The 24,689-nt window shown below is 40.2% G+C and overlaps 1 protein-coding gene across 1 annotated transcript; it reads right to left on the bottom strand.

Annotated features, from left to right (window-relative positions):
• Nucleotides 1-1,053: 1,053 nt before the first annotated feature.
• On the bottom strand, nucleotides 1,054-23,031 carry LOC137603551 (serine protease HTRA1A-like). Its single transcript, XM_068327119.1, has 9 exons — nucleotides 22,288-23,031; nucleotides 15,957-16,056; nucleotides 15,064-15,268; nucleotides 5,899-6,093; nucleotides 5,787-5,819; nucleotides 5,560-5,674; nucleotides 4,361-4,418; nucleotides 4,110-4,205; nucleotides 1,054-1,720 (listed from the first exon to the last, which is right to left on the bottom strand). Exons 1-9 carry the CDS (start codon nucleotides 22,754-22,756, stop codon nucleotides 1,552-1,554), a joined length of 1,440 nt encoding a protein of 479 aa, XP_068183220.1. The 5' UTR covers nucleotides 22,757-23,031; the 3' UTR covers nucleotides 1,054-1,551.
• Nucleotides 23,032-24,689: the final 1,658 nt, after the last annotated feature.

Here is a 24,689-nt window from a genome sequence, read left to right as displayed (position 1 = left end):
AGCTGTGTCTAGCGCTATGTGTTGTATACTGTAATGTCTAATGTTGATGCATGGTTGAGAAATTGATGCCATTGCCAAGGGAAATAAAAACTTGCAATGTTAATTTTTGTCTTGAGACATCTATTGTCAGACATGTAAATTACAATGGTACTGCAACACTAATGCAGAACCATGAGATGGCACTGTCATGCATATTTTTTTGTTTAATTTTTTGTCATTTTCCCCCATTGACCTTGCCTGAATGCGTAGTACATATATTAGATGCCAAATATGTGACAGTACTGTTACTAGCCAAAATATTTTTAATATGAAGCCTGTATTTAATATAATATGTCATTATGATACATGCCTGTGGGCTGTATGGCATCAGAAAAAGGATTTTTTGTTAATGTAGCTTCCATGTGGTGTATGGGATTGGAAGCAATCCACCGACTATTAGAGGGCTGAAATTCAAAAAAGTAAAACTAGGTTAGCCACATTGTTGAATGACAAAATAAATTCATCTGTCTTCTATTTGTGATTAAGTTTGTTCTTGCGCAGACAGAAGAACCATGTACTTTTCATTTAAGTTATGATGGGATGTCAAGACAAAGAAAAGCTTTTACACAGTTTTACTACCACAGATTTCACTCCTAGTTCAATCAGAAATATTCTTGTAAATTCTAATGCTGTTTTTCCCGTACTTCCCAGAAGGTCTACTTCATCATCAGCCTCCAAATCTAACGAGGTTAGCAAAATCTCTACCAAAACACTAAGTGGATATACTGTATGTATTCATGCAGGCCCATCATCTGTGGCCACTTCATCGTGAGTCTGATCACTGCTTGGCCCGTACTCCTGTCTCTGAGGTCAGCTTGAAGAGGCCCAGGCCCAACAATCACATTGGGCCTCTATCAAGTCTATATGAAGAGGACATTTTATGATCCCTTTGTGGAAGCTTAAATGTATGAGCAATGGCTGAGCTAACTCTTAACACAGACAGACTATGCAAATGACAACTTGGATGAAGTGTATGTGTGAGAAGAAGTGAGAGACATGGAAACGGAAGCAGTGTCGAAACAAACGAGAGTAAACCATTTATTTTCTCAGTATACATTACATAATCAGCACAATCATTCTACAGTACTTTGAAAAAAGTTTTAAGGTAACAACAATTATACAAATCAGCTTTGCCCAGCGAGTTTCAAAATTGCTTAAACTTGCAGTAGGTAGGCCTGACTGAGCAACTGTTCATATAAAAAGGCACAAGAGGAGAAAAAAGCTGAAGAAAACAACATGCCACTAACCAACTTTGTGTGTGTTGTTGTCAATCAGTTGTAGCATTGATTAAAAACATCATAGATGAAAAGTGAAAACACACATGGGAATAAAGCACTGATTTTTGAGCAGTCATTTATTTCAAGGCAAAGCCAGTGTTTTCCTGGATGTGTGGCATCGCTGACCTTTAGCCAGGTGAGAGAGAGTGCATCAGTAGAAACTCTCTTCCAATATAAGGTCCACTGGTGATAAGTAAGACATAGCTCCAGATCCTGAAGTATGATTTGTGAATGGTCAAGGATCGATCTCCACTGGGACAACTGTGAGGATGGCGTCTTCATTTCCACGACGCACGACTATTCTCAAGTTTCCATCCCTTTTGATGGCAGCACTTACATCATTCGCTGATGAGATCCTCTGGCCATTGATCGAGATGATGACATCATGCTCTTTGAATCCACCACTACAAGAGAGGAGAGATTACTCTGAGGGCTTCATAACCACAAAGTGTTTTGATTTTGAATAGATTTCGTTGGGGCATGAAGATAGTCCCAGGTATAGATCAGGTTTTCACTTTATACAACACCAAAACCCTTTTTTAATGATGTTGCAGATATTCTTGAAAATAATAGGCAAACCCAAACAAAACTACCAAGCATTGTCAGAAAATAGCATCAACAACAAAAATAATTGGCAAAATTTGTTTCATTGAGCAGTCCCGCACACAGTGTCTGGAAATATTTATAGTGGGTAGCGTTATAGTGGTTAGCGCCGTCACCGCCTAGCACGGCGGTTCAGGGTTCGAGTCCCGCTCTCTGCAGAGTTTGCATGTTCTTCCCGTGTCTGCATGGATTCTCTCCAGGTTCTCCGGCTTCCTCCCACATCCCAAAAAACATGCGCTTCAGGTTAATTGGCCAGTCCCAAATTGCCCGTAGGAGTGAGTCTGTGTGTGTGTGTGCGTGTTTGTGTGTCTGTGTAGCTCTGCGGTGCACTGGCGTCACGCCCGGAGTTTCCCCGCCTCACGCCCAAAGACAAGCTGGGATAGACTCCAGCTCCCCACGACCTGCGCAAGCGGATCAAGCGGGTTGAGAAAAAGAATGAATGAATGAAAATGCACATTAATCCAGTCTTCGAAATTGTCCCCAGGAAACACATTATTACCTTCTGCTGGAGCGTTTTAAAAAAAAGTTCCATTGGGACTGCAAATTGGAGACAGACTAATTAGGGTATGTTCATGTGAATTTTTGACAATAATAAAAATATACGATAGATTAACTCAATGTTTAGCTTTAACATAAAAGTTAAATGTGTTTCCTTTCTCTTTCCATAAGATGTCAAAATATAATTCATTTAGATTTTCTACAAAGAAAACTGCAGGTAACTAATAGCTGACAGATGTAACCAATGTTTTCTGCTGGTATATCTAACTAAAATTTCTGTCAGGTCTGTGAACACAAGCTTAATCAATCTGTTCCTTGACTTTCAAAAATGAGACCAGCTCGATGGAATGATCGGACATAAGGCTAGAGCGCAGTGCAAATTAAAACTCATATAATGAAAGACACAAACCAGTAAACGTGAAACCACTAGCAGACCAAGGCAGTAACCGGCAGCGATATTAAAAGCCAACTCTCAGCACAGCTGCTAAATCACAGCCACATATAAATACACACCACCGCCCCTTCACTTGCAACAACCCCTATTAACACAACTGCAGCTCAGTAATCCCCTCGTTACATTCAGATTCTGTGCCACCTCCAACAGAAGCAAAAGGAAAGTTCTCTACTGCAGGAATCAAGACTTTCAAAAACAGATGTGAAAAAAACCAACAGAATGATATCAGAGGATGAACGTGCATACTTGAAAAGAATTTGGGATGAATCAGAGAAACACTGCTGTGTAAAAATACACGATGATTTAAGGAATGACTAAACTCTGAAAAGGCCTTGATATTGCTCTGGAGTGGGAAAACAAAGCAGTCACAGGAAAACCACAGCATAGCTAGTAACCTCCTACCCAGGCAGTAGCCAGTATTGACATCAAGCACCCTGCACTCTCCATGCTGCTGCTAAATCACAGACACATGTAAACAGAGACCACCACACCTTCACTTCCAATAGCATCCATTAACATAACTGAGTATTCCCTTCATTACATTCAGATGTTGTGTCAATTGCAACAGTTCTCTTCGAGTGGTAATCAAGAAATTTAAGGCACAACTAAAAAAACAAAATTCACTGACATCACATGCATGAATGTGCAGCCTGGAAAATAAAATTATATGAACCACAGCAATGAACAAACTCTGACGAGGCCTTGTAGGCATCAGCGCTCTGGTGTGGAATGGGTGAGCGGGCACAGGAAAACCACACAGCTAGTAACCTCCCTGCACAAGCTTTGAAGGATTTAGCTGACCTCAGCGTCTCTCAAGCCCCACTCTGGTGGAGTTGTGGCTTGATGGAGTGGGCTGCAATGGAGGGACAAGGGGAATGCTTTTGTGAGTACAGGCACTTCAGGCACATCGAAGTGAGCCCTGAAGTTAGGCTTTACAAAGACCGCTGTGTATGGGGCTACGTATGTGACTAGTTAGGGGAGAGAAAAACAATAAAGAAAGGAAATTAAACATACGGCATGTTTGCATTGCAAGTGGAGAGCAGGAGCTGCAGGAAGAGTGGTGAAAGTCTTGGGGGAATTAGTTGCATGTGTGCAGCAGAAGCTGCCAAAGTCACCATTTGAGGACTGAGATAGAGACATCCGTATTGGGATTTCACTGAGAACCATTACGTTACAGCCATGATCATTTGAATGGTAGTGATGTTTTTGGAGCCATTTAGTGTAAATATATTCCTTACGTTGCAGCTGGGGTCTTTGCAATAACCTCCATAACGTAAGCTCCAGAGGTAATGTCAGGGAAGTCACGATGTCGAGTTTTCAGCTCTTTGGCAAGCCTAGAGGCGAAAAAGGTAACACATGAATTGTGTATTCAATTACAATTTCATTACAATTACAATTTTATCTAGCTTTAAACAACATATTATTTTGTATAACCCTTTATTTGTATAAGCATAATGAAGTGTTGTATAGATAAGTGCATACAACTTACGCTGGAGTCAGGGTCATCATCCGCACACCAATATACTTCTTCTTCGTAGCTGCACTCCCTAACGGTGGACAACAATACAATACAAATGTAGTCATCAGTCTTCTTTGTTGACTGCTAAAAAATACAGTGTATTTATTTTCTGGTTGTGACTGACAGAAATATTATTTTAGATCAGTCAGTGGATTTCCCACATCCTCCAGGACAATGTGCTTGTCTACATGTGGCATCTTTCATTTGTCAGCTTCAGTTTGCGTGCAATTCAAACAAAGACGTCATACAGACAATCGCAAATTCACATGTGCACTGTTCTGAAGCACTATGAGGGAAAAAAGGTGAAAGCGCTGACATAAAAGAGCAACATACAAATACTCTACTGGCATTTCATTTTCTCTGGTTTATCTGCAATGACAGAATCCTGTCACAGGCATAATTTCAAAAAGCTTGTATCTCTCAATAGCAAACAATGTGTACCGACAGCATTAACAGACCTGTCGATCAGCTACACAGTATTATACTCACACTTCATACTTTGTGGGGGCTTATCTGACACAACCCTGATCTTAATCTTAACCCAAACTCAATCCTAACCGTAACTCAGACCTTAAACCCAAGTCAAACCGACACCTAACCCTAAGTCAAACTTACACCCTAAGCCCAGACATATTCCTAACTCAAGCCAAACCCTGACTCTTACAGTAACCCTTACTCAACCCTAACCCTAAACCAATCCTAAATCTAATCCTAACCTGTGACTTTTTCCTAACTCAACTCTAATCTTAACCCTAACCCTAACTGAACCCTAACCCTAGCTCAACCCTAACCCTAATCCAAACCCTAACTCAACCCTAACATAACCCTACCCCTAACGCAACCATAAGTCAATTGTAACCCTACCTCTAACACTAACCCCAACTCAACACTCACCCTAAATCTAACCCTAACCGTAATCCTAACCCCAAACCTAATCCTAAAGGAACCCTAATCCTAAATCAACCCTGACCCTAATGTAACTCTAACCCTACACCTCTCTCTCTCCCTCTCATACACACGCACACACACACACACACACGCACGCACGCACGCACGCACGCACGCATGCACACACACACACACACACACACACACACACACACCACAGGATCACCATATAGAAAAACTAAAATGAAAATATAATAAATTGTGTCTTGGAGAGCCTTTACCTCGGGCCTGCCTGTCGTAGGACTCTGCCAAGAACTGACGAATTTTGTCTGAGGGTATGGCAAAGGAAATGCCCGCCGTAACTTTCAATGTATTAATCCCTATCACCTCGCCATCCTGAAATAGTAGACATCAATTGAGTCTCAGGTAATACAGAACTGTAAGTTATTGTTTGGATTATGATGTAAAAATTGTATTTGTCACCATAATAATAAAAAAAATGTCTTACCAGGTTTATCAGCGGCCCACCTGAGTTCCCATACTGTCAACCACAACAAAGCATTAAGTAACAATGTGGGAAGAATTAAACATAGGAATAATAATCTGCTTCGGTCTCTTACATTGATGATGGCGTCAGTCTGAATATAGTCCATGTCAGAGTTGCGAAGCCCCAGCTCTCTGCCCCCTCGCTGAGTGGTGCTGACAATTCCCGTCGTAACCGTGTTCTGAAGGGAAAATGGGCTCCCTATAGCAACCACAAACTCGCCTGGTCTCAAGTCTGACGAGCGACCCAGCAAGAGCACAGGAAGCTTGGTCTTGATGAGAGAAATACAAAAGGCAAACATGAACATGTTAAATTCACTGTTATAAAAGAATTGTCCCTGAGATTAACAACAACTTGATGATTCCACAAGGAATAGGAATATTGTATACTTTATACAGAGTAAGCATCATTTATTTGTGCTGCATGACTATTATCCCCCACAAAAGCAATTACTCCCTGCAGAGAAAAGCAAGACTCCAAACAACTCAACAATAATTGGTAATATTAATGATCAGGGGCTTTGCTATTGGACTGAAAGTGTAGTCCAGCTGAAAAATCATTCTTATCATGCACCAAGACGTCAGATGTTGGAAAACTGACAGTTAGGTTTATGGTAAATAATGAATGCTTTGAGTTATGGTCAGCCTTGATATACTGGCCAGTGGAAACCACGCTAGTGAGAGCTTGCTTCTGCAAACAGAAGGGATATATTTATCCATCCACAGTGATAGTTTCCTTTTCTGAATAAAAACATCTCTGCTGGGAAGCCAACACTCAAAGCCCACGCACGCAGCCCATGTCAAGCTGACTTTTATGGCACAAGAGCACCATGTTAGAAAAGAAGGGCCTGTCCTGAGCGTTCCTCCTGAGCTATCAATTTTTGTTTACCTATAGGGTTATAAATAGAGACCAGAAGTGGCTGTAAGGTAACTGAGGCAGCAGAGGAAGTTGGCTCAAACAGACAAAAGCAACTATCTGAAGTATATCTAATACCCAAATGTAGCATGCAAATCAGAAACTATGTTAGCCTCAGTAATGACAGACACGTGATTAATAAACCAGCTTAAATGTAATTTGATAGGTTTGCAGGAAAATATTTCCCAAGCATGTTATGCTTTGCTGTAAAGGATTGTGAGCCTTGAGGTTATTTTTAGACGATAACAAATAAAGTGATAGCCAGTAGTTCAGGCTATTTATATTTACCCTATTTTCCACCTTACCTCATAAGCACTCAGGCACACAAACATGACCAGCATGAATGTCCAAGGCTTATTGGCGTGGGCTTTTTGCAATTTTGCATGAATGTTGAAGCAAACATGACACACACATGGGTCACAGAAGTGTGTTGATAAAAGAGAACATGCATTTGGTGTGTAGTTGCGATATAGGAGTGGTATTTTCACTATTCACAATTTGTGCAAGATAAGAGAATAACCAGATGGAGAGAGGAAATCAAGTGGTCATCAGTCACTGCCAAAACATTCAGGACTCACGGACATGGTGATTTTAACAGTGATACTAGCGGTGTCATGGTGACTGTTGCTATCAGGTGAAAACTGACATCTGAAATGTCAATTTTAAGGAGCAGGGCAGGGTTTTTTTTTTACATGTTCTACAAGAGTTGAATGAATAGGTTTCTGCTGCTTGTAGAAGTCTATACCCATTTATCGCTCATACACACCCACACAATATCACAATGTTTATGGAAAAATCCCATGTAGAACGCACCAAGCAGCACCAGGGTGAGAGGGCTGAACAAACACTGAACATGCAGACGACTCCATTTCCTGAAGGACCCCTAGTTTGCACGCCGCTTGCTAATCATGATTAGTCAGCAACAGGGAACGACATGGAAAATCATGTCACCATGTGAGTCTACCTCTCCTGACCATCCAAGTGACTCACCCTGCTATTTCAAATGAAGGTTAAGATGCATGGCACTTCACCAAAACACTATGTCCACATTTTAAAGGAGGAGGGGAAAAGCAAACACCACAAACCACAGGAAAGGAGTGTGGGAATGTCAGGCAAGTTAGTCAACTTTTATTTTGTTGACCTTATGTTGAATGCCCCCCTCACCAAAAAGTCATTTTGAATGTATTTAATGAAGAGTCAAGTACCCGACAAGAAACAAGTTATTTTGACAGTTGTTTCATCTTTTACATGACAGCCTGAGCTGATTTGGGGCTCGTTTAAAAGACTTTAGTTATCATTTAAGAGACCAGGTAAAAAAAACAAACCACAATCAAACTGGGATGGCCTGTGACATCATCGTTTCTCAGACACATGTGTGTTTAAGTACACACACCGACACACACAGGAGGATGGTGTAGGTGGCCTGTGAGTGAACCTTCACAATCTCTGTCTGTAATTAAATCCCACACATCTCACCCAGCTTAAATATACAGCCCTACCACTTCAGATGCTGGGTCAGTCCATGACCCCAAACTGTATATAAGCTCAGCTGCAGTCCAGTTTCTTTCAAACAGTTGACTTCAATAAAGGGAATATACTTATATAATGTCTGTGCTGTAACATTTGCAAATACTATAATGCATAAGGTGTTTGTCTTCAAGTTCTGCTCAAATGGTAAATAAATTGACAGACTTATTTGTGCACGTGTGGTAAATGGAAAAATAAAAATGCATATGTGTGTGAGTACTGAAACTCTGACATAAGGTTCACTGTAGGTAATGTCAACAGGTTCAAATCACACCGTATAAGTGTGTCCTTGCTGACGCCACGGAAACCACTATAGTTTCCATATGTTGTTGGGAAGGTTTTCAGTCCATAAGAGCAAACATGTGTCTTGTAGTTTCATGTGTAATTCCACTGTGTGCAATTTTGCATGTGAGCCCTGAGGACTTCAGGGCGTCTCGGGTCTGGCGAGACACCACAAAACTTTGAACCGCACAAATCACAATGATGAGGGGAGATGATGTCTTACGTGTTCATTTGCTGCTCAAAGTACAGCATATAAAGTAAAGTTCTCTTTCCCCTGAGGCATTAGATCAGATATTATCTACATGGTAGTAAAAATAAATGTTTTACTGTTTGTGTGATGTTGGCAAAATTTTGCCCTGTGTGTGATGTGAGAGGTTGCCTCAAGTTACATAAGTTACTGTGCTTTCAAAAATCAGAACCCAATAATAGTTTCGTAGACAAAATATTAAGTAATCATTTTACAGTTCCATTTAAACCTTCTTGAAAAGTCACAATTAAAAATGGTCGATTCTGTACATTAAGATTATTTCAGTAAAAACATTTTAGTGACGACCTATTTTAAGTCCACAGATTTTCACCCAACACTATCCTGGGTAGATTTAGAGAATATAGATGAATATACTACAGAGTTAAAAGTATAGTTACTATACATCCATCATAAATGCAGAGAAGAACTACAAAGTAAAAATCAAACTACAGTAGAACCAAGGCAGTCACAGACTGCAACATCCCGCGACACCCCTGAATTCAAAATTTTACCCCGACCTACTTGCATAGGTCAAAGATCAAAGCTAGTGCTCTGACCTACTTTCATAGATCAAAGCACTGACTTTGATCGACAGTCTTACACTGGCCTTCTCCATCGTCCTTTTATGTTTTCCGATTCTTGAATGTACAAAATTTGAAATTTGACCATGACCTGGTTTTTTTAAGGGCAAGGTCATCATCTCATTTTCATCCCCTTTGCCACCATAGTAATGTGTTTTTGTTTCATCTTTCTATCTGCAACGGTTGCGAAGATATTTGTGGACGAACGAACAAATGAATGAACACACAATACATCACCGCTTCGAAGTGGGATGTATAAAAATATAAATGAAAACTGTAAATGTCATTACATTCATAGGTCAGACTCAATGAAGTGAATGACTCTTATTTGATGTAGTTAGAATTACATAGACTTTGACGCCTGGACGCATTGTCTCAATTTATTTAAAAAAGACAGCTGGAGGATTCCTTACATACAGTTGGTCATCAATCATTTTACCATGACCGCAATTGATCTGAACCTTTCCTGTCATGCTTCATATACATTGAAAATGACATCACTGACTGGTAAACTCAAACATACTTGGGAAAGCTGTTCCCTCTCCAGTGGGGATGGAAAGCAATTACACAGCTAAAAAGTAGGCCAAGACAAACTCCATCAATTCCCAGTTGGGCTTGATTCAACTTTCAACTTTCAGCATGGGAACAATTTTGGTCACCACAACAAGAGATGAAGGAGAGAGTTTGATTCAGGAGGAAAGGAGGATGTGATTCATTCATGCATTCTCTGTCACTGGCAAAAGAGTCTCTGTGCGTGCGCGTGCACACACACACACACACACACACACACACACATACAAACAGGCACACTTATATAAACCCACGTAGACACAGATGCATGCAGATACACTGATTTGAATCACTGATTGCAAGTTTACTTTTGTCTGTTTTCATTTAGGAAATGTGGATATCATATATTTCCTGGGGAAACATTTAGCCTGCCCAATGTTACTGATAACCAAATGAGATAAATACAGGAAAACATTACTATATATAGTCACATTCCCTCTTTTTCTTTCTGCACAAACACAGACATACAGTTAGATTTGTCCAAACCAGCACTAGAAAAGTTCCCAGGAACGACGGAATGAGACTCAATGTCAGCCAATGGGCGATTAATGGCTCATTTAGTGGAGTTACATTTAAGTGGGGTTTTGAAAGCAACTTATCTGTTTTCTAGTAAATCCATGTAGTGATTTAGTAAGCTAACGATGCACTGTACCAAAGTCCTCCTGGATGTCCACGTTCCTGACTCTACCAAAGAAACTCTACAGAGGACACTCATGACACACTCCAACATAATGCACCTCGCTGAGAGGTGTTCAAATTCTAAGATTATATAGCCCCATAATTGATTTCAGCCGTGGTTACAAGTGGCAAAAATTTCGTACTGTCTCTGAGATGATGGCCCTCATGTAGGGTGCTTTGGTCGAAATTGAACTGTTGCTCCTCTCCCATTAAGAGAAATAGCAGGTTAGGTTTAAAGCAATAAACTAAGTTAGGTTAAGAGGATCATGGTGTGGAAGTAGAACCAAATGAAAATTAGCGTGATAACCACAGACCTTTCTTTCTTTGATTGAAGAATTCAGCAATACAAGAGTGCACAGCATTCTCTGAATTCATCGTAGCACAAGCATACAAACTCAAAGCTAAGGAATGCCCAGGTCGTGCAGTAAAATGATCTGCTATGGAAATTTCCTGTGCGGTACCTATGAGGATTTTGAAATCTTTCCAAACAGAGAGGGGTTGCATCCAAGTTTAGAGGGTCAACATAAGACATTGTGATTAACTAAATATCCTTCCAAGTCAGTACGCTGTCAGCTTAAATCTGAGTCTTTATAGGAAACTCTGAATATATCTAATTCATAGTCACTGAAAGTGAGTTTGTCCAAGTTCTGAACTTGCGAACCGGGTTAATGAGACATCTTTTAAAACCTGAAACAATGTGTTCTATCTTAACTGTCTCATTACACATTGCACTAATTAGCCTATTAACTCAATAGTCTGGCAGACATATGGGTATGTTTTTAAGGCATCGACCACATTGCACATTGTTTACCATTTTTGTTCTCTTTCCTCTCTTTCCTTTTCCAATATTTCTCTCCCCCAACACTCTCCACACAGGAACAAGTCCCCAGCTGCTGCAGACAGACTAATGTATTCCCCAGAGCTGAGGGGTTGACCACAGCTCCAGAAAGGGATGGGGCCTTGCTACCAGTAAATTCCTATTTCACATTGCAGATGGAAGATAAAGAATGAAGTCATTACATTCAGGGAAAACTTAGCTTTCAATTTTTCCCCCTCATAAACTGGTAAAATGAGGGAAGGAAGTTTAAAGTGATACATTCAGAGCAGGTCAGTATATAAATTCATAAACTCATAAACTCATATTTAGAAATTTACAACAACATAGTCAAATTTATGTATGTACTGTATTTAAAAATACATTCTTTATAGGCATTTTAGGAAGATAACTGTGACCTTATTTAAGTTTGGTCTCACTTTTAAATGCAAATATGAGTTTATATTGCTTTAAATCATGTTACTTCTGTCTTGTCTTTTACTGTCTGACAATCAAGCTCCTAAAATATTCTATTTATTCTAAACTAATGACAAGATATATGTACCATGTTTATAAATAACCAAACAGGATCAAAATGGTGTAATTACTAGTACTACATTTTATTTTTTTAGAGTTCATCGTAACTTATCGCATTCTAACTTTGAATTTTATCAAGCAAATATGAAACTACTGCTAGCAAAACAGTTTCTCTCAAAATGACTGGTACAATCAAACCACCAGGATGAGAAGTGTGTTGACCTTAAAGGAAGATTTTTTTTGTCAGCAGTTGCCAAGAATAAACCATCAAGTTTATTATCAAAACTGATTTCAAAATAAAATATTGAGTCATTTTAAAGGTCAGTGTTTGCGGGCTAAGAGATCACCATCTGTCAGTTTAGTAACCTAACCTAAAGGTAGAATAATAGAAATAGCTATTACTCTAACTGCTGTAATTAAATATCCTGTAGCAAAGGTTTGGATTACTGCGTTTTCCTTTTCAGTCTAATCCTCAATGAAAGAGCTGCACACCCTCCTGCCCTCGCAGTTTAACACCATATATGAAGTGTGAATATTGGATTGTCACACGACCTGCCACCATTAGTACAATAACTGGTTGAAGCTCAAGTGACAACTAGCCTTCTGGGCTAAATTACTGACTTGTGTCCTAGATGAGTCAGTCAATCAGTCTAACTTCACTCAATGACTGATACTATTTACCAAAACAAGGGTAGTCATGAGGTCCTCTCGTCACACTCTGGATACATCTGGGTGTCATCTGATTACAATGAATCTACTTTGTTAACATCACCTGTTGTTCATGTTCAACCATGTAGAGGAACGCTACCATACATTTTGGGAGAGAGGCTGTAAAATATGTCTGCATGCTCTGCTGAAACAAAGGCTTATGCAATAATGAGGGTACGCTATTGTCAGCTGGGGTGCTTAAATATGTCTCATGCCTCTATAAAGTGTGAGATTTCCTCAAACATACATTGCAGGAATCCCAGAGTGCTCACTGAGCAAGCAAACTAGTACAGAAATATCAATGAAGAGGAGACTTTCAGCAGCAGATGGAGCCGCTTTTATTTTTGGACGAATGAACAATAAGAAATCATCCATCAACGCGCGTTTTCCTCGCTTTTCGCTCACATTGACAGACCACACAAAACCAGAGGTTTTCAGAAATGACGGTCTTTGTAATGCACCTCGTGTTACTGTATGAGTGTCTATTCAGCTGCATCACCCGACCCCGGGAGAGAGTTCCATCATGCACTCTCGGCTATGACTCCCAGTCTATAGGCCCTGGATCTCTGCCACACATTCCTTCACATGACTGCTCGCTGATTAATGTGTAACGTGGATCTTGTCCAGCAGACAGGGGAATAAACACAGACAGACAGGGACATGGGGGGAACAAGGGAGAGGATGTAGTAAACACATGATGTGGTGCAAAGCGAAGAAAGATATTCACATGTTTTCTTTCATTATCAACAGCAGCTTTAAGCTGGCAAGCTGCTCGTGATAAGAGTTGTGAAAGACATGTCAGATGTTTCTGCAGAGCAATGTGTCTGAACATCTAAATAATCTGAACAGCTGCCAACTGTCTTTTAAAGGCTAATTTGCACCTGCATTCCTACATTACTCCACTTGCACTAAGAATAATCTCCTAAATTTGGAACCTTTCATGCTCCACTTTCATCTTCAAGTTTTCAACCGTCAGTTGCACCTTGATTATAGTGTTACAAAACAGTGACGTAATGTTTGGGTACTGAAACCATAGTACCTTTGCAATTTTCTCAACCCAAATAACTCTTAAAGCAACATTTGTGTACATCTGTCATCCTCATCCTCAACATTGGACTTTTCTATAATGTGAATTTAAAGGTATGGCAAACAATAGTATTTCTTCAATCTATAATATTCGAAAAGATGATAGACTTCCTTGGTCAAAAGCAAAGCTTTATATTGATTTAAGGTTGTGACAAAAAAAAATTGGATTTAATTCGTTGGACTGAACGCAGAATAAACACTGGAAAAGTGCAACTTTATATTCATTCATTTTCCAGGTTGCTGTGGCCGGATTCTCAACTTAGACAAGGCTATTGGCTCACTTTACCTTACTATCTGAGATACAACTCTGGCTGTCTGTGTGCTATTTAATTTTTTTTCTTTTTAGAACTGATTTTACAGTTCTGTATATGAAGTTTTAATGACCTTGCTCTTCCACACATTATAGATTTTCTTTCACTTAATGTACCAGCCAGATTACGAAGGCTGCATTCAGCTCTTCTCTTAAATGCTCCTTTGTGTTCTATAAAAATGCCAGTGAGAGTGCTTTGTGTTTTAGTGCTCCTAAACTGCGGCCCTTGCTGCCACTTCATATTAGAAGAGCCAGCTCGATGGTTTTTAAAGGAAATGAAAGACCTGCTTTAGCAATCTGGATTTAGATTTTAAGGGATGGAGCTTTTGTTTGTAAATGGCAGTTCTTTCACCCAGTGTTTAATTTCTCAGTGTTTTAGTATTCTGAGTTCATAATTCTGGAATTCTTAGTCCCATGATTGTATATATTTCTTGAGGGGTTGCATTCTGTCTGTATTGTGTCAGTGTCACCACTTGAAACACTTTGAGCTGCATGAAAGGTGCTATACAAACAAAGGTGAGTTGAGCATATAGCATAGCCAGGAGGCATTTACCTTAGATTTGTGTAAAGACTGAAAACAGAGGGAAACAGGTAGCCTGGCTTTGCCTCATTTGTTCAGAAATGTTAAAAATTATGACGCGTCAAAACATTTTAGGAGGATTTTACAGCCTCATTATTTCTGGACACCCAGTGACCATGTAATGTGAGTCAGTAGTCACATGCTTTCATGCCGATCGAAGCTGTTTACTTTCTGCTCTTGGCTCTCCAGTGTGTGAACTAATGTGATGTGACTGGCATTGTTCTTTTTATTTTACACTCAGCACATGAATAAGCATATTCACAAGAATTAATACTATTCCTTCATGGGAAACAAACACAAACCATGTCTTTTGTTCGACATTTCACCCTTCAGGCGACAGGATGTCTCTAATTATCTCTATATTTGTCATGTTAAGTTTCTGGTCTTGTCAGTGTTTACCACTAACCGGTGCATCTATCTTGATGAGGGCAATGTCCGATTTCTCATCCACATCTTTGATTTTGGCATCGTAGGAGCCACCACTCTTCAGCTCCACTTTCACCCGATTCTTATTAGCCACAACGTGGGCATTGGTCACAACAAGGCCATCTTCTGACACAACAAAGCCTGAACCACTGGCCACTGCAACCTCCCGCTTTGAATAAGTCATCCTGTTGGAGGAAAAAGAGGGAGATTAGAGTATTCTCACTTAGAGAAGTCTTTACAGCTTAGAAAAGCAAACCAAGGAGGTGTCACATCCAATGGATGATGTAACAGCAGTGCAATACTCAACAACTGGAAGCAAAGTTTGAAACACCCGTTTGTGAACAGATTTTGTTGAACAAGGCATTAAAATATGCAGGGAAGTCAGCAAAGAAACAAGAGATATTAGGTACTCATCAAAACATAAAAACACTAACATTGTTACACGGCATGAGCAAAATGAAAGGTTTCCTTTTGCTTGGCATGATGTAGCAACAGTGAGAAGAAAACAGAGTTCTGAGTGAGGGAAATGTGGAGGAGCATGAGGCAGAAGCATGAAATCAAGAGAGCTTAACAGATTCAAAGAAGCAGTGCAGAAGCCACAGTGAAATATCAAATTGTGAAGACACAGATTTCAGGAGTCAAAGAAGAGTCAGAGACGAAGGAACATCAACACTGGTGAGACATTCAAAAGAAAATACGATGAAAGACTGGAGCTGAGAGTTAGGTGCTCTACCAACTGGTGTGGGCTAGTTAAATACACAGATGGGTTGTAAATTCTAATGTGTTTCAGTCCGTCTCACAAAGACACACACACACACACACACACACACACACACACACACACACACACACACACAGGTGTAAAATTCTTACTTGCGGAAAAGTTCAATGTGAACCACAGATGGTGCGATTCTCTCCACCACATCAGCGATGAAGTTGTATTTGTGCCTTGGGCTTTCTGGGTCATCCTGAGCTGGAAGCACAACACACAAAGTATGTTAGAAAAAAAAATCCAAAAGAATTTGCTTAAAACTGCATGATGTAAGTGAACGGAAAATGAAAAACCAACACAATAAATGGGACATTATCATAACACATCAAAGAGCAGACAACAGGTGATTTGCAGATTTACATTAAAAATAAACCTGGTCAAAAAAACTTTCAAACAACTATACTTTAAATCAAATGCCTTGGCATTAACCTGTAACTGATTGTCAATGCAGACTCTTGAAATATTTGCTGGACTTTTGTCATGTCATGGTTTTATAAGTGTATTACCACTCATCCACAGTCACTGTCAGACTGCAAGTCTGATGACTGCCAAATTCTAAATCATCCATTCCAGTGTTGGGCAAGTCAGGAAACGTTGAGAGATTTACCTGGTAATTAAGTGTAACGCAGAAGAGAGTTTAACCAAAGCTATGAATCCAAGCTTCCCAGACGTTCCCCTCAGAGATCTTCTTCCTCCCATTCGTAAACCCTTGATTTGCCACATATCTCAAAGTATTTAGTCTTAAAAGGACAATTTTCAGTCATTAAATCTCCTTCAGGCAAATATTTTTGGGATCTGCAAACACTAGGATATCTTTGATTGTAGTGAAAAGCTCATGAAGGAGAAGTGCTCTTCGCTGAAGTTAAGCTAACACAATCAATGAATCTTTCCTTGTGTCATACCTGAAGACATTAAATTACACGGTAAGAGAACATTCATCAACCGCGTGAGGAAAATTCCCAACACATAGTAACTCAATTGTCTGTTTTTCTGTCTGCCCTTTTCTGAGACAATGTGTCTCTGTGAGGCTAAAATCATTCTAAAATAGCAGTGATAAGTTTTACCCCATTTGCCAAAGACTTTATTGTTCAGTATGCTAGTATTAGATAATTAAAACTGAAGATAAAGAAAAAAAAACTTGATTCATATATAATGACAATTTGTCCAGTTGACATTTCACCTAAACCACAACTGTCAGCGCATCACAGTGGCGTCAAAGAAAATGTCAGGAGGATCATTGAAGTTATAATGACATATCCTCTGGGTACCATTAATATTTTATTTTACAGGATACTAAAAACAAGAATAAATGGATTTAGTCATGTGGATATCTGAGCCAAAGTTTATATGAAGACATTTCACTAAAAACCAGTGATGTCAACCTCAGTGTGGAACTACAGAAGAGCTCAGGGAATCAGCAAAGTCATCAGCTGTGTCATGTGGGAAGCTTAAAGCATGCAAAAATGTATTTCACTTAAAAAATGTAGATGCTTTTAGGGCCTTGCTGCATTTTTCCCATGCTCGCTTCACAACTCAGGAGGTTCTTCTTTATCCATGATAGGATTGTAGATTAAAGCCAGGCTTCCAGAACTAATGTTGTTCCTGGAGCATCCATACATCCTCAAACTCCCCTCCAGTTTGTCATTTTGTGATGAATGTGGTCTCTCCACCACATGCAGAAATATATTCCCAGCGACATGCTGTAACACAAACGATAGCAGACATAAGCCCAGGAGTGACGATCATTAGAGATGGAAAATCCTGAATCACATGAAGCACAGCTCAGTTACATTAGAGAGCCCCACCGAGCCATTCTTTCCTGATTTATGTGTGCTGTCACAGATTGCTTCACTGTTAAGCTGAGCCCATACAGACTTTATTGTTATAGAATTAAGCTGATTTATGAAGGAACTGAAAAGCAGAATCCCTTTAATGCCAAAAATGACCAATTTGTCTTTGGCGTTTTGAATTCCTGAGTCTCACTGATACATGGAATGGGAATTGAGATGTAAAACTTCCCGATTAGTGTCTGCAGGTGGTTGAAGATGAGTCACTGCTGCTTCCCACTGAAAGGAGAAAAGTAGTAGACGGTTTCCTGAGCATCCGCAGCAGCGGCACGCCGGCAACATTGGTGACAACTTTCTAAAAAGTTTTGCGGATGAACTGGCAATGTTGCTGTCAGGTTTTTTTTTCCTGACAGCAATGGCAGTACATTGCCGGGGAGGTGGGGGTAATATGCAGTTAGAAACATAGTTATATCTAGTTCAAATTCATAATTCATAACCTTAGGATTTTCAGTTATTACTCTAAATATCTAGCACACAATCTGTGTATACTAGTCTGAATGGCTGCTCCATTTGCAACTTACCCTTAGAGGCTACCTTTCCTTTGACTCAGTTTAATTTAGATATGGTTTCAGTAGAACCATGCTTTCCTGAACTCTAGTGCAGAAGCTACTTGTGATTCTGTCTGGCTTCAGGTCAGCATTTTTGTAGCTTAGAGCGTAAATAATCGGTCTACCACCGTGTTCATTGATCAGCGTTGATGCATGCACCGACTCAACACGGCAGTCGATGGTTGTTTTTACCTGCCTTACCCGCAGCAGTGCACTGTGTAAGTTATTGTGAAGATAACCAGTTTGACAGCTGAAATACACATTCTGATGGGTCTTTAGATTCCATCCACCTTGTGCACCAGCGATGGCCAGTTGGCCATTAACATCAGCATGGACAATGGACTTACAATGAGAGAAGGCCTTCAGTTTCATATTTCTCATTTTACACAGTACAGTAATCAGAAAAACTGCAGCATCTAAGATCCTGAAATAGACACAACCTAGCTGATCTTGGAATGCCATCTAGCGTAGCACAGTAACAATGGAAATGTTGCACAATATTCAACATTGTTATCCATCATTACCTTTTACTAACACACCTCTCTGTGCTGTTGCTCAGCTGTGGGACTCTGGGAAACCAATGTTTGTTGATTGGAATGAAATACATAACTGTCGGTGTGCAGGGATCTTAAACTCACCAAATGCTCCAGATTTAAGAACCACATAATACAGGTAACTGAATCAGAATTATGTGGAACCATTTGACAACAACTTAAATGTTGACGACAACTTATACACAAGTCCCGCATAGCAAGTTTACCTATGTTTCTGCAGGACTTTTATTAGAAAATGTTTTTAAAAAGAACTGTATTACACTGCACTCTGACCTCTTTTACTCGAAAAACATGTGAATACTTCCTTCACCACCAGTAATAACAGATAATCATGCTTGTCTAATTGTTTCGGTAAGGATACGTAATAGTTTAAACAGCAATTGTACTAAATGCAATACAAACACAGATGATCACATCCAATTAGGGGTAAACAAGAGCTCTTAATAAATGACTCTTAATAAATGATCTTAATAGAGCCAGGGATCCATTTATAATAACCATGTGTCTAATGGACTGTTTCTGGAGTAAAATCAAGCAAGAAACTTCCCCAAATACCATTTTCTTCCTCATTCCCTCACAAACACACACGAAGGCCGCATTATACCATATACCCATTACCCCTCCCATCGCTGCACATTGACCTTCACCACATGGGTTCCTGCTCAGGATCTCAACTTCTCTCCTATTTCAGGTTTCCCATACACAGTACCTGCTGTTTTATTGGCACCTTCAGGTGGAAACAGCTTTTTCTTTTCCTCTGCACTGTAGAAAACTTGAAAATAGTAAGATCATATCCTCTTCTTCAAGCACTGCTGCTTTTATTCATACATACTGATTTACTGCTGAAGCCCCCACAGGCTGATACTGCATGAATGAAATGGAAGCAAAAACTTTTCTGAGCTTGTCACAAGAATAAAGGTTGATAAAATGCAAATCCTGTTTATTCCCTACAGTCTTAACTGGGTTTATGAACTAATATCCAGAGCCTTAAGTGGACTCATGTGGAGAATCATGACAACACATGCTGTTATATGCACTCTGCTGTAAATGTATTCCCTCTGAGTCACTGGTTTCAGTCCAACAACATATTTATATCTATAGTATAGAACTATACTAGTAGATATGAGTACCAATGGCAGACAGGCAATAACAAAGGCTTGCCAAATCACAATAAGAGCATAAAAACACAATATTTCCATGTTTTAGATGAAATGAAGTCATTAGGAAAGACAGAGCAAGTGCTGTCTACGGAAGATGCTGCAGTGGAGATGTTCAAAAACAAAGCAAGAAAAGTGAGAAAGATGCGACACACTTTCCACAAATTAAGAGGCAGACTGACGCAGCGACATTATAAAGGAAAAAACATGTGTGCAAAGATGATCTTTTAATATTATGCGTGACTCAGAGGGGTTAGGGAAGAATGTCCATATTCAGCATGTCACAAGCTGAATTTACTGAGTGCATTCTGCAACATCAGCTGGCAATGCTATTGAGAGAAGCACAATCACTCAGCAGCTAGAAGTGGAATCAGGTTTTCAATCAGATTAAAATCTTGATGGATTATCAACCACAGACATCACTGAAATGCACACTTTTATTTGTCTAGGCACCCCTAAATAACTTTATCTTCCATACCATGTCACTCATATTGAGCCAAAACATACTTTTAAAACATTTTAAGCAAATGTGACCACAGGTTGACAGCAATATTTGACCTAATTTCCCTTGCCAGAATGAACAGCACATAAAATTACATCATGCAAAGTGTACTTGCATATGTTTTCTTAACATGGGGCCAAGTTGCAGGGCAGTTTGTTTAAGGCACTTTGAGGGGACTGAGTTTCTTTTCAGCAATGGTTAAAGACATATTTGAATAACCTCTTACTGCAGTAACAGTATAGGAATACTGTTACAAGTCAACTGGTGTCAAATTGTACTACAAGACCTGCTTTTAAACTATAGAAATAATTAATACGGTACATTGAGCTTATAGTATTGTGTTGTAAATGTTGCAGAATAGAAGTACAATACTGCTCTCTCAAATCCAGTACTTTCCAACGTTAACTCCTGCATGTTTCAGGCCACAGTGAGGAGAGAAGTACATCTGATAAATCAAACAAAATGTGTTTTATTGCAAATATGGAAAATGTCAGTGGCCGCCTTGGAAAATCAATGGCACTCACCGCAGTCTGGTGCTTCAGACAAGGTTAGCTGTCTGTGAATGACTTAACCATTCTAGTTGCTTACATGACTGACCACTAAATGCGGTGAAACAGTCTGCCCTGCAACCCCACCCACAGTTTTTGATGCACATGTAAACCTTTTCCAAAAATATGGGTTGCTAATTTGGTGTTTTCCTCTGTGTCTCCTGCCTGTTTTCAACTGTCTTCCACAGAGGGGGAATTATGGCCATGATTCAGCAGCAGGAATTCTTTTGTGTTAAATGTGTTTCATGAGTGACACCGGAAACACTGAGATGTTGAAGGAGAGATGGAAGAGAAGGAGAGAGAGAGAGAGAGAGAGAGAGAGAGAGAGAAGGAGAGAGAGAGGGGTGGGGTGTTTTTGAAAGTTTCCAGACTTTGAGGTAGGATACAGACCTCTGAGTCAACAGGTGTTGAAGCTCTTCCTTGGGGTTTCCATGTGGTGAACATTTAGATGAATGTAAAACTGGAGATTGAAACAATGCCTTTACCACCTGCTCCTTGCTTCCATTTGTCATTCCTGAAGCTGTTGTTTAAATATCCGCACCACACATCCTACTAATGATGAAGTATGACTCACAGATTTAAGCCATGAGTTAATGGTGATGTCTGTTATTTAATGAGCTCCACTGATTCAGGTTAAATGCCTTCCCCTTCCAACTTGATATACGTAGTAGAGATGCACTTTTAAACAATAAGTGTGACTTATGACAAAGGTTTTGATCAGCGTAGACAACAATCAATCTGTCTTATCTGTTAGTCGACAGAGGCTGCTGGTATGAAACAGCCAAGCAGTTCAGTCATGTGATATCTGGTGATGTCGCCAAAGAAAATCCAAATGCTGATAAAGTATTACATTAGATGGAGGAGCTCATGACCTCATCCGACTGGGAACAAATGAAACCAGCTCTTTTATAATGTGTAATTGTAATACATGAATAAGAATTAAACGAGCTTGAATGGTGGCTCTTGTTATCCTGAACACATGGGGATTGTGTGAAACTAATGCAGCTATCACATCTGTGTGACTGTGAGGAGGAAATTACACAAAAGAATTACTTCAGTGTGTGTGTGGACGACCTGTGTGTTTCATCTCTGTCCAGATGACGACTACTAACATCTTGCAGCGAATCTTGCACTGAAATGTCTTGAGTTTAACTCAGCAGAAGCTTTGCAAAAATAAAATACTAACTGTTCTGACCAAGACACAAACAAATCTCATTCTACTGCACTTAAATTCTAGGTGTACTTCAGCTTGTTGCTCTGATCAAAACAGTCTCACCGTTGCTTTTCCCGCAGGATCCCCGCTGAATGAAAAGAACAGGTGGCTGCTGCAGCTTCTGCGCCCGGCGGCTGACCCTCTTCAGTTCGCAGATATTCCTGTAGGACACCCCGTCGCTTCCACAGACGGGCTCTGCGGCTTTGCACACGCATATACCACTCTTGCTTCTCCTCCTCACCGTGACAGTGTACGCAACCCCGCTGGACACCGAGCATTCCAGACCCTCTCCGCACATCGGGTCCCCGAGCTTCCCGCTGGCCCCGCAGGTTTCGCCTTCACCGTACGCACACACCGAGCAGCAGCGGCAGGCATCGAGGGTTTGTCCCGCCAGACAGTCCGCTGGTAGCCGGGGACACATCGACTTGTCACACCGAGCGGGACATCCGATCACGTACCGGCTAGAGATTTGCGCATCTCCCGGCAAGGACGCACAGGCCACGATTACGCACAGAGACACCGACCAAAACATGTTTCTGACCAAAAGTAAGTTATAAAAAAGTCACACAAAAAGTTTCAAGGAGATGTAAAACTACGCTCTCTGCTTGCGAGGTTATGGGATGAGAGAGCTTTGTCCTGGTGAGGGGGGGGGAGCCTCTTCAGCTGGAGGGGTATTTAACCGAAACTCTACTGCGCAGCCAATTATGCGACTTTACGTTTTTTTGCAGACGTATCATTAAAGCAACTCTTGATAATTATATCAAACCTGGAACAGAAGGGCTTCTTTATGACGTGGATCAGAAAAACTGATTAGATAAAGAAACACAGGAATGAGCAAAAATAAAAAATATTAAAAAAAATCTGTGCGTGTAGAATTGACTTTATTTCAGAGCTGTGACACAAATAAATTGTCAGGAATTGCAAAGAGAGTTTGCGAGTTATTATGTGGAAATTCACTTTGTGGCTTCCCTCCAAGTTAGTTATCTCATCTCTGGAGATGAGAGATTCTCCATAAACGGTTCAAGGACATTCCAGGTCTGCCTGTATTTGCTGACTTTGGAAAAAAAAAAGAAAAAAAGTTTATGAATAAGTAAAGATTTTTATTTTATTTTTAAAAACAATAGTGGAAGCAGCCATGCATGCAGCCATGCATTCCTGATTTATTATTATATGCTGCACAGTTCTTCACACACTCTGCAAGCTTTTTTCCTCACGTGTATTTTTTAACTACTAACCTCATGAAAGAGTCGCTCCTGGCATCCACACACGCCTTATGGCTATATCGGTGTAAAAACTGGGTGGATTGTGGAATTTGAGGAGTTACTGTAGCTTTGCAATTAGGAACAGCCACATTTGTTCAAAGGGGATCATTGAATGAGAACATAATTAATCCTTTAATTATCTTTTCCAAGCTCTGTAAGTTTCAAGCTGTCGGGAGTGACAAACATCTAATGGGGATTTCCAACTAGAAATAAATAGCACCTCCCAGATTTAAATGGAATTCAATTAAAGTATAATCAATCTGGGTTTTTTTCTTTGTGCCGTATGCTAGAAGGAAATGTAATATTTGTGAGAAACCAAAAAATAATTTTGTTGTTTGTTCATGAGATGCATTTCCAGAATTAAAGACCTGAGTATTGGTGTTGGTGAATACAAAATCTGTGTTTTAGATGTCTGTAGTGAGCTGTAAAAGAATCCAGTAAACACAGAGGCAATGACTGAGTGTCATAAAACACCTCAATACAATTGATCATGAGAACAGGGCTGGATGGAGGCGAGGGCCACAGAGCTCCTGCTAAGGAAGGGAGGGAGGAGGCCCCCTGTGGTGTGTCAGAGCAACAAGTAACACAAGCCTCTGTCTCCAGAAGGCAATTAGAGTGTGTGTGTATGGGGGGGGGGGGGGGGGGGTGGCAGTGAGGTTGTATTTTTCAAAGGAACAGTAAGTGAGACGTATAACCCAGAATTCAACATAAACCAAGATTAGAGGGCACACTCCTTTCTAAGCCTGGAAATGTGAGCTTTGTGTCATTTTGATGCATTACAACACACAATGTCCCAAGCATGCAGCCATAAGAAGGGTTTCACAGTACCAAGGGAATACTGTAGTGCTCAAACACACTGGCAGGAATCAGTGGGAACATCCATAGATGAAAGCAACCTCATCGGTAGAAACACCCATTCTCCAACTACGACCAGTGAGCATAGCCAAGGATTCACCAGTGAGGTCTGTGTGATCTCTCCGCTCCAATCTGCTTGTCTTGGCTGTGAGGGAGGCCCGTTCAAGTCCAACTTGGCCCTGTCTGAAGCCACACAAAAGTCTTGTATCGTCCAATAAGCAGCGGAGATGGACCATGTGAAAATGGAAGAGAAGAGTTACATCCATCTGCTGACTCCCAATGCAGTATCCACAATATATTCCATGTATTTACATACAGAGACCTAAGCCCAGTATATGTCACGGCTTA

Source organism: Antennarius striatus, chromosome 11, assembly GCF_040054535.1.
Source record: "Antennarius striatus isolate MH-2024 chromosome 11, ASM4005453v1, whole genome shotgun sequence".
NCBI lineage: Eukaryota > Metazoa > Chordata > Actinopteri > Lophiiformes > Antennariidae > Antennarius > Antennarius striatus.
This window is presented reverse-complemented; position numbering and strand designations above follow the sequence as displayed.

What these genes read in the sequence shown, in the direction of transcription:
- LOC137603551 (XM_068327119.1), bottom strand. Translation starts at nt 22,756, where the DNA reads ATGTTTTGGTCGGTGTCTCTGTGCGTAATCGTGGCCTGTGCGTCCTTG. An exon ending in CACATTGAACTTTTCCGCAA is followed by an intron (nt 15,269 to 15,956) that starts GTAAGAATTTTA and finishes TTCCTCCAACAG; the next exon opens with GATGACTTATTCAAAGCGGG. An exon ending in GCAAAGACCCCAGCTGCAAC is followed by an intron (nt 1,721 to 4,109) that starts GTAAGGAATATA and finishes CCTCTCTTGTAG; the next exon opens with TGGTGGATTCAAAGAGCATG.